Below are 11,126 nucleotides of genomic sequence, written 5' to 3'. Positions count from 1 at the left end.
GCTATTACTGAACAATAGGGATTCTTAGGAATGTGGGAAAGCATTGACTGCATGCATTGGAAGTGAAAAAATTGTCCCATAGCCTGGAAAGGTATGTACTCCGGCCACATCCATGAACCAACTATTATTTTAAAATCAGTTACTTCATATGATCTCTGGATATGGCATGCATTTTTTAGTATGCTTGGTTCACATAACGACATTAGTGTGCTAGAGAAATCTTTTATTTTTACGGAACTTGCCTAAGGGTGTGCTCCTCCAGTCAATCACACAATCAATGACAACGACTACATTATACGGTATTACCTTACGGACGGTATTTATCCCAAGTGATGAACTTTTGTGAAGACGATTCCATCACCACGAGGAAATAAAAAGAAAAATTTTGTGAAAGTACAAGAATCCGCAAGAAAATATATCGAGAGTGCATTCAGGGTATTTCAACAACGATTTGCTATCATTCGTGAACCTTCCCAGACGTTCAAAGTGAAAGAACTAACAAATATAATAAAAGCATGTGTTATTCTACGTAATATGATCATTGAAGACGAGGGTGATGATAATGAGAGTTCGAACATTGAGTATGATCAACTTGATGATGATCTTCTGGAATTGTCGCGCAGTCATACAACTGAACTTACGGATTTCATCCAGTATCATCATCATATTAGAGACAGCTCAGCACATCATCAGCTCGAAGAAAATCTAATTGAACATCAATGGCTATTATATTCCCAACATTAGGCATGTTGCATTATAGTATAGTATTTTCTTCATGTTATTTTAAACTATGTTTGAGTTAATCTACTTTGCATTTGTATTTCCTTAATGTTTTTTTTTTTCTAAGCAAGCATATTTCATTAAAGTAAAACATGATACAAGTTAAAAAGGGTGGGGTTTCCCAACAAATTCCCCAAAGCAACACCCACAATGTAAATGAGGTAGAAAAAAGAAGAAAAAAATAAGTTTTGAGACCAATTTCTTATTATCTACCTAAACCCTACAAAGAGGGTATCGTCTTAAAAGACGTTTTAAAGGTAAGCCATTGTCGGAGGCGATGTAAGCGAAAACACTATAGTTGAAAGTCTTGAAGTATTTGTTGGTGAGGTCCTTAGTCTCTTTCACAAGATCACCGGTTAAGAAAAGTAATAACCCTGATAGACTGGCATCGGAAGGGTAGACATGTAGTGGACGAAAAGCCAACTTGTGCCTCGCATGAGGACCACGTGCCAATGGAAATGAGGAGAGGTCATGTCGATCTGGAGGATCGGAGGGTGGGGAGTCTGCTGGTATGGCACGTGTAACTAGCGGAGCTGTCGGAGCATGAGGGCCAAGCATGGAAACAAGCCGCGTGTGAGGGCCATGCACCGACATTTTGGGTGCAGTTTCGCGTTGTTTTAGTAGATCGGCAAGAGGCAAACGTCTTGGTGGGGCGCGTGTCGACTATTCATGGCCAGAAAGCTACAGATCTAAAAAAATCCAAATTGATGGAAAAACACTACCATATAAGCATATTCATATATAGGTATTAGAAAAGAAATGGAAAAGGAAAGCGAGATGGAGAGGAAGGTGGAGCTGAGACTCACACCTTCCTCTTTGACGAAACTGAACGGAGAGATTTGTTTTTCCTAGAGAGAAGTCAGAACTTCTCTTTCTAAACTGAACGAACAAATGTTGTTGGGTACCCCTATTTCCTTAATGTTAGTAGTGACTATATTAATGGTAATCAAATTTGGTCTCGTATTTCCTTGAGTATAATAGTAGACTATATTTGACGTAATTTTTAATTATTTATGAAATTGCAATGGCCAATTTACTTGCACAAAAATATCAATTTACACCACAACAAAAATACAAAAAAACATTTACATTACTTTTTACACATCTATCATTACTCGAAACATAAAATAAGAAATACAACTTTCTCCAAAAATATATTCAATCAATGTTCAATCTGCTACAGCATTGAGTCTCGCCATGATTTCCCTCTGGAGTTACTTGAAATATAACCGCTGCATTTCTAGCATGGCACTCACGTCCATCATCATAATGTGCTAATTTGCTTCCTTTAATGCTAGCTCTACTTTATGTGCCTCCAACCTCAGTCTTTCATCCTATTGATGGATTTTATTTAACTCTTTTTCCCTATCAATTACCATCTTCTCTACCTCCAACCTCATTCTTTCATCCTCAAGACATAATTTTTTTTCCTTTTTTCCTTGTCATACTCCATCTTCTCGGCTTTAAGGTGATAAAACTCTTTCTTCTGAGCACATGAATCCTTCAAAAGAATATACTTCATCTTTCTGAGTTGGAAATTTTCCTTTACGTTTTCCTTTCTCAACTTTCCTTCTCATTGATCGGTCAAATTCGATCACTTTATTCTCTATCACATTATCCGCATCGAGATCAAAAACTGAATCAGTCGTAATGCCAGAACATCGAGTTGGGGTTGGGGATGGGGACATCGTGCTTTGGATCCTCCTTTGTAGAACGCCAAATCCACTTAGATTAGTCCTTCAACAAGTGCTTAGATTAGTCATTCAACAAGTGCCAACAATGCTCGAACTAAAAAGAGCATTTCTCTAACGATTGGTACATAACCTTAGCCTTGTCAAACTTGCATGTAAACAAAAAAAATCCATGTTAAACCAATATATGAAAAAATAAATTATTCGTAAAACAAGTAAGAGTATGGAAATTCTACCTTGTCTTGTTCAGTTATGCCACTTTGACTCAACCCTTCAACCTGGTCTAATTTCGCACAAAATTTTTTTGTTGCCTTTTGAATAACTAACCTCCGATATATTAAAGACTTTATGGTTCGGTCATTTGTGGTTTCTTTAAATTTTTGGAAGTATTCAAAAAAAATTTCTCAAAGTTGGAAGTATTTTTAGTTTGTTCCTTAGATAGCATCAAGGCTACAATTAAGCCATACAAAGACAAGTAACTTGTCTTTTTCGGGGGTGAAGTTTGTACCCCTAACTGATTTCCTAATGCCGATAGGATCGTTATGGGGTAGGGGTAGAGAGTCATCAACAATCATAGGAGAATTTCCACTTTGCCCACCGTAAGTAAAGTCAAGTTGAGGATCTTGACTTAGGAGATTGGTGAAGTACACATGTGCAGGGTCTTGTGAATCCATCGCTAAAAAAGCATTGAAATATTAGACACGTAACTATGAAGTTTGGGGTTTAGGGTTCGCCGGCTCAAGAACTAAATGGTGACCTTTAAGAAATTTGACCACCCTCTCAAGGCTGCAACAACTGTTTGCCACTACTTGTTAGCCGTTCGGGTTACCTAGCCATTAAGGGGATGACTGTCAAATTTCTTGTATCCCTACCAAGTTTTGTCATCATCATAGCCGAGGGGTTTAATTTACAAGGATCTTCTCTATCACATTTTAAAACACAAAGCAATATACGACACAAAACAATGTAATAGAACTGACCAATTCACATAGTCACACAAAACAAGAACCAAACAGCATGCGGGGGCAACCTAACGTGAAGATTGGAGACGTTGCGAGGGACGGAGGGAGAGGATGATCGAACGAGGGCACCCAACTGTCCAAGACAAAGAAATGCAGGACAAGAAGTGGAAAAGTGATTTGAGGATATATAGTCATTACCCAAATATCGGGCATTTCTGTACATACCGTAAACCTCAACGGCATTTTACAAATTGGGATGGAGTGCTGTTTTGAACCAAAACCACAAAACTTTCATCAAATTATAGAAAAAATCATCTGATGCAGATGCAGATGTGAGTGCTCTAAGGAAAGAGAATCTGTGGAAGCTCTCCTGTGGCTTTGAACTTTTCCCCATTTTAATTTCTCTATGTCGAATGATTATGAAGCGGCCCCACTGTAACTTTGATTGATACTTTGCCAACAATGTCTCCACTATTACATGACAAGTTTTCTACAAAATTAATTATATATATACATATATATGTCTTCCATTTTCAATTCTACAATAAAAGATTAGATCTTGTGAGGATTTAGACGAAAATCTAATTCTATCTACAGATGCCATGTTGAATTGAAATTTGTGGAAATGACTCTCTTTCTTAAATCTTTGTCGTTTTTCCTTTGGAAAATGTGATTTCCATTATCTCTTAAATTTCTGTTTTGGGTGACATTGGTTTGTTGCTATTAATCACCCATAAGAGCTCTTACACCATCTAATCTTTTTAGAGAGATATATATATACACATGATAGATGTAAGGGGTCAGTTTCAACTTAGAAAGTGTTGCATGCAAACGATCTTTAGAGTAGAGCCATGCAATTTTAAGGCTAAAGTCTGTTGTTGGGTTCTTGACGATTCACTAACATTTTACAACTTTTTTTTTTAGCTTTTTCAATTGCTTTCCATCTAATTTGAGAATAGAAACTTCCAACCATTGATTATTGTCATTCCTCTTTTTCTATTTCCTCCCATACATCTCTGTGACTCATCCCTATCACCCATATCTTAGTTTCTTTAATCTCTCTCTTCCCTTTATATACAGATGTAATAGATCGACATCTTAAGTTCTCTGGTCACTCCATTAATAAAATCGTAAACTACCAAATTGTTGTACAGCTCAAGGACTAATTCTAAACCATTCGACAACTTTCAAAGAAAGCCAGAAACCTTTCCAATTGGGTTTTGCATCGTGTTCTTGACCACATTGTTTTTCCTCAAAAGTCTAAGGAAAACAGTGGAGGAAACACCCCCTGTATGGAAGAACTGGAGAAGAGATGATCTTGGACGTGATAGTTAGGTTTGATTTGGTTTCACAAATCTTTCAACCCATCTCATTCACATCATTTTATCTCAATATCTAAACACCATTCAAATACAAATATTTTTCAATGGATAATGCTTAGTCTACTAAGGGTTTCTCCTAAAATTTCTCCAGAGAAATCCTACCGATTCAATTTTTATTTTTATTTTTTTATGTTTACTTAATAATTAAGAAAGTGTTTTTATGATGTTATGATTTTTTAAGCAAAAAAAAAATTGTTTAAAGGGATTTAAAAAAAAAAATCATTAAGCCTTGTCGGTAGCATCTCTCCTTTCATTCTCTGATTCTCTCGTGCTACACCTTTGAACTCTTTTTCAATTTTAAATTTTTAACATTTTCATCTAATTATTACAATTTTCTCAAACTTCCTAACAAAAAAAAAATATCAATTTTTTTAAATCTCAATACAAAAATCATATTAAAAAAATTATATTCTAACCCTCTTTTTAATTTTATAATTTTTTTATACAACGTTTCCTCTCTTTTCTCAAAATTTCATAAAATATCTTAACTTAAATTACTTCACTATTATTTACAAATTATCTCATTACTAGTCATAGATTTCTCATCTCATCCCTGTAACCAAGCCAGACCATAATCATTTTAATCCATGTTTGGAATTGTGATGAATAATATAACTTTTAGTTTAAAATTTATAATTGTAGAGATTAAGTAATAAGTTTTACTATCAAAAAATTATTTATTTTTTAATAATTATAAATCAAAGCATTTTCAAACATGCTATATTTGTTTGAAAATAAAATTAAAAAAAATATTTTTGAGGTACAAATGATATAAAAGGTTATTTGAAAGTTGTGTTGTGATGTGATAAGATCCAAGGGCAAATGATTTTTTTTCCTCATACTTTTTAAGTTATTTGAAATTAAAAAATATTTTAATATATAACACTAAACAAGTCCCTTAGGCAACTCCAAACGGAACCTTAGAAAGTTCTAATTATAACATTAACCGGTCATTTTAGAATAAGATGTAGATGTGTGACTCGGGCTTTCTTTGAATAGCTACCAACTACCAAGTATAGCCTGTTTGACGAGTGGTGTAGACATAACAGCCTATCCGTATCAGCCATATCCAGAGGCCCATGCACCCGCCATCACAACACAGAAATAGTGATCGAGAGATTCAAATCATACCCACAGAGCCAATCCCACCAATTACCAGTCTATAAAAAGCACAGGAAGTCAAGTTGTGTAGGATTTTGGAGTTAGGAGAATTTTCCTAACTAAACATGACTAATGAATAATGATACATAGTACAACTCTATTTTACAATCTATATACAACCATGTGTTAGAATGAGGATATTTGTGTAAAATGATGTTATTTTACAAAATATCCTTCATTTTAAACATGATCGTATAAAAGTTGCAAAAAATAGTTATAAGTGTATCACTTTCCATACTTGCCGCGGGAAGGTCTCTGCTGAGCTCGTACAAGTGCGAATGGTTATTCAAACGCATAGAATCATCACTGATTTTAGAAGCAACAACCTTACTATATGGCAAGAAAATTAAAACAACACCAATTTCTCCAATATTATAATTGCTATGTATACAGGAACTTGACCTCTGCAAATAGATATGGATTCAAAATATCAAGACAGCAATTGCATAAATATTTCTCTGAAGTTGACAATAATGGATGTCATCTGGCAGCAATTAACCAGAAGACAAGTCTGATTGAAAGTTGAAAGATCAAATTATCTCTCTCTAACCACAATTTCAATCCTTAAGTTTCCTAAAGCATGCCAATAACCAGATTAAACAGATACTGTTCAAGGAAATTTTGATTTTTCAACCACTATCAAATTTATAAAGCTTGCCCCAGTGACGCAGATAAAAGTAAAGCAGCCAGATATGACAATGCATTGAACTAAATGGCAGGAAAAGAAATTGAAAAAAAAAAAAAAACCATAAGTTTCAGAAACTACTAATACCTCGCACATGAGGTGGATTGTCCTCGTATCTCAGTATAGTGAAACTTAGTTATATGTCATTACAAAACATGAACATCAAAGGGAAGAGAAAATAGGAATACCCGGTAGCGTTGCACCTGCATCAACAATGAAAATGTTGCCCGAAACATATTCGGAAGAGTCATGTAGTAAGTATCGAACAAGTGATGTTAATGCCGGATCGGATGTGCCATATGTTCTTAAAGGGACAGTTTTCTTAACCACTTTATCCAGCCAATCTTTTTGCATCAGACGCTGAGTGATCTCAGATTTGAAAATGCCAGGTGATATTGAATTCACTCTAATTTTGTAAACTCCCAATTCCATAGCCATAACCTGCAATATTGCAATATACAATACAATAGAAACTCAGAAAATAATATAATGGAACAGTTTTTAAAGAAAAACATTCAGAGACTTGGAGGACACTGGCTCCTAACTCCATTTTAAGATGTCCTCATATGGTTACAGAAAAAGCCAAGCACGATCTCACACCCCTTCTCCTTTTCCCCGCCATGGGGAATATGTGGACCAGTCACTAAACATGGAAACATAAGGACAACCAGGTAGAACAATCATCAAACATCTTATGTGTCCTAGTTTCATCAACGCGTTGACCCTTAATATCACGATATGAAAATGAAAACGGTGGCGTTTGGAGAAGGTAATTATGTCTGTTGCAGCCTTGCTGATTCCAAAAGCGACCAATATGAGAAAATTCAGGTCGTGCAGTTGAAGAGTGTTTGGTCTGAAGGGCATCCTCAAGTCTGCACTGGCATCTCTACTCCTAACAGCTTTCTCTACGAAGTTATTTTCCTTGCAAACGGCAAAAAATATCTCTTTTTTTCCTTAAATAAGAATTATACTCAGATGACTTTCCTTGAAACAATAAAAATAAATTTCACTTGTATACTAATTCTTTAATAGAGTGAAGTAAATTCTTTTAATCAAAGTAAAATCTTTTTTTAAGAATGAATTTTTTTGTCCATCTGCAGTGCATTCTTTTTGTGAAAACAGCATAATTTTACTCATAGGTCAGAAAAGAGAATCCAAAACTAAGGTTAACTGCACCTATAATTTCTCATCCTGAAGAAGTTATTCCCAGACAACTACCATGAAACGCGTTAATGAAACTACCCCATATTTCGAAACAATTGCATAACAAATGGCATTACCTTTGTCAAGGTGTTTACGCCTGCCTTTGAGGACGCATAGGCGACAGCTCCAGGCAACTGCCCACGGTCAAGACCAGTAATTGAAGATATGTTAATGATTGATCCTCCACGCTCCGCATCACGCATGCGTATGCAGACATACTTTGACACCAACCAGGTTCCTTTTAAGTTTGTGTTGACGACCTGATCCCATTCCTCCTCAGACAAGTCTAACGGAGATTTCACATTACCTAAAGTACGCGGCGTAATAGGTAAGAACATCGATCAAACGAGTAAAAGCAAAAGAGATAGATCCATATCAAAGTATCCGAATCTTAGACAGGCTCCAAGAATCAAAGTACCGAGGAAGAAGCAGCTATGTAGCCATATCCTCGCAAAGAAGTATTGGGAAATTAGGATAAGACTCAGCAGGCTAATATCAAACGTGGAGTTTGAGTTCCGGCCTAAAAATTAACGAATTCTTTTTATTGTTAAGAAATCAAGGTAGAAGAGATTTAACTTTAATGATTTGTTGGCTTCGATTAGTACCAAATTCAAAATTTTCTCTCATTTTCCTTCGTTTTCTCAACAACCAAAAAGAAAGCGAATAAAAAGAAAAAAAAAAAAAAGAGTAAATTGCCTCTAACTCCCGCATTATTGATCAAGGCGTCGATATGCCCGAACGCGTCCCAAGCTTTTTGTACAGACGTCTCAATGGCGGGAGCATCGGCAGAGACGTCTAGCTTTACAGCCACGGCTCGGCAACCTCGGGAATCGGACGCCGAAGAAGAAGCGAGGTGATTGATTTGGTGGCAGAGGGAGTTGAGGCGGTCGACCCTGCGAGCGGCGGCCACGATCTTGCAGCCGGCGTTGGCGAGGTCAAGACAGTATTCGCGGCCGAGTCCGGAGGATGCCCCCGTCACCATAACCACTTTTCCCTCCAGGTCCTGCTTCCATGGCTCCTGCAGATACTCCGCGCCTTGCTTCGCCATTTCCTTTCTATGTTGAGGGGGATTCACACCGATACAACCAATGTGCTGAAGCCGATGGAGGAGCTCGACTAATAAATACGAGACAGGCTGTCACAGAGAGAGAGGTCTCGCGACGTCAGCTTCAACACACAGAGAGAGTGTAAATCAGGGTTCAGCTTCAACACACAGAGAGTGTAAATCAGGTTTGGTTAGAACCTTGTTTACAGATGAAGGGAAATGTAAGCTCATCAAATATTCCATGACTAGATAAATATATGCGGCCCAATCGTATGTCAAGACACTAATATCCCTTGTGATGAATGGAGTAGCCAAGAAATATATATCGAGTTTCCTCTTTCTGAGACTTTTTTTTGTTCTTTTTAGCCTCCCTCTCTTTTCTCGATAGTATGATAGTGATCCATGAGCAGTTCAAGCCTCAAGGTAGATTCCTTGTCTAATCCAAGTAATAGTTATTTTGACAAATAAATAAAACCGGCCCTGTTTGGAAGCAAAGAAAATGACCAGAGTGCTCGAGATGTATACAGGTCATGGTTTTCATGTTTCAACCATATCCAAAACTGACGTACGTAGGCCCAGATGCGACAGAGATCATGAAGAAAGAGAAAGAGAAAGAGAAAGAAAAATAAAAAAAGAACTGCGACGTGGAAGACCTGGGAGCAGGTTTGAAGAAACCAGTGGCACAATTAATGGAAAACAATGGGAGCTGGTAAGACAAGGGAGTATCGTGACAAGACGAAAACGTAACGTAAGTCTTTGCATCGGTCGATGATCTTCTTCACGCATTTGTTTGCTTGTACAAAATAGTACATAACGAATTTGCATGGTTTAAGAACACCCCAGGCTAATATATGTGAACTTATTTAGATGGCACTTGATATTATGGTTAAAATGTGAGATTTTAGTTAAATTTTAAACTTGACGTAATTAGCTCATTACCAATATTCTAGGATAAGTTATATAAGCGTTGTGTATTTTTTTTAAAAAATTAATTTTTTTATATAAGTTCATATTTATTTTTTTTTAAAATAAATACACTATACTTATACATTTTATAAGTGTAATAAAATTTTATGTACAGACATTTTTATGTATCTTTTTATGCATTCTATTGATGTGATTAATTATGTATTTAAAAAAAATTAATGCAGTCAGTCACATCAATTGAATGTCTAAAGAATACGCAAAAATGAATTTATGAAACATTACTCTTATAATTTATATAACTCCGCATATCGGTGAATTTAATTGTTTAAATAAAAACAAGGAGTCGTGGATTTCATTCAAATTTGTAAAAATAAGGCCGTTTTATTATTATTATTATTATTGTCCATTATACATGTTAAAAACCTTGTGACTGAATAAAAACATAAATAATAACTAATACTTCTATTCAATATTTTTAGCATACTCCGAAGTTTGCAAATTCGTACAATTGATAAGATTAATAATACACAAACTAAATTCTTAAAACAGGACAATCTAAGTATAATTTATATGAGTAAATTAGGAAATAATCGAAGACAATAATTTGATTAGATAGCTGAATATCTTAACATAGTAACGTTTTGGTTTTTTTTTTTTTTGGTTATTATATTAAAATAACATAATAACACAATAGTTTGCTAAAACATTAATATTTAATACTATTTGACATTTATTTAATCATAATAATAAAATTCATCTTTTTTTTTCCTTTAAAGCTGAGAGTAACTTGCGTTGATCAAAGGGGTCCATAATACAAAGCACGCAGACTGAAATAACATAGACATAGACAGAAATAAAGACTAGAAATTATAAAGGTATACCAGGCACATCATTTCCCCTGTGGAAGTTCAAAATACATTATGGGATCTTGATATTGGGTATTTTGCCAAACATTAAGATTGTAGAAACCCATTGCGCAATGGAATGTGCGCATTGGTTCTGAGTCCGATGAATTTTGACTGCTTTCCATGCATTGAACTTGTTAAGCTACATTTTTGCATTTCTGATCAGGCCTTCAATCAGTCAGTCTGAAACTTTGCTGTGGTTCATCAAAGCTGAAATTACTACTTAGGAGTCGCCTTCTAGAATAATATTTTTCTACTGTTTTTGCAAGGCAAGCCGAGTTCCAAGAAAAGTAGCTATCTCCATAATTTAGATTGCAAGATCTAGTAAACTCTGTTTTACAGCCAACTATAGCCCCTAAATGGTCTCTTCTTACTGCTGTTGCCA

General features: G+C 35.6%; 1 protein-coding gene across 1 annotated transcript; it reads right to left on the bottom strand.

The window, feature by feature from the left end:
* Window positions 1–6,650: 6,650 nt before the first annotated feature.
* On the bottom strand, window positions 6,651–9,364 carry LOC122280041 (3-oxoacyl-[acyl-carrier-protein] reductase FabG-like). Its single transcript, XM_043090994.1, has 3 exons — window positions 8,561–9,364; window positions 7,942–8,171; window positions 6,651–7,102 (listed from the first exon to the last, which is right to left on the bottom strand). Exons 1-3 carry the CDS (start codon window positions 8,910–8,912, stop codon window positions 6,824–6,826), a joined length of 861 nt encoding a protein of 286 aa, XP_042946928.1. The 5' UTR covers window positions 8,913–9,364; the 3' UTR covers window positions 6,651–6,823.
* Between the last annotated feature and the right edge of the window lie 1,762 nt (window positions 9,365–11,126).

The sequence above is a fragment of the Carya illinoinensis genome, chromosome 10, assembly GCF_018687715.1.
Source record: "Carya illinoinensis cultivar Pawnee chromosome 10, C.illinoinensisPawnee_v1, whole genome shotgun sequence".
In the NCBI taxonomy this organism is placed as follows: domain Eukaryota; kingdom Viridiplantae; phylum Streptophyta; class Magnoliopsida; order Fagales; family Juglandaceae; genus Carya; species Carya illinoinensis.
This window is presented reverse-complemented; position numbering and strand designations above follow the sequence as displayed.

What these genes read in the sequence shown, in the direction of transcription:
- LOC122280041 (XM_043090994.1), bottom strand. Translation starts at nt 8,912, where the DNA reads ATGGCGAAGCAAGGCGCGGAGTATCTGCAGGAGCCATGGAAGCAGGAC. An exon ending in CAATAATGCGGGAGTTAGAG is followed by an intron (nt 8,172 to 8,560) that starts GCAATTTACTCT and finishes CGCGTACTTTAG; the next exon opens with GTAATGTGAAATCTCCGTTA. An exon ending in GCGTAAACACCTTGACAAAG is followed by an intron (nt 7,103 to 7,941) that starts GTAATGCCATTT and finishes GCAATATTGCAG; the next exon opens with GTTATGGCTATGGAATTGGG.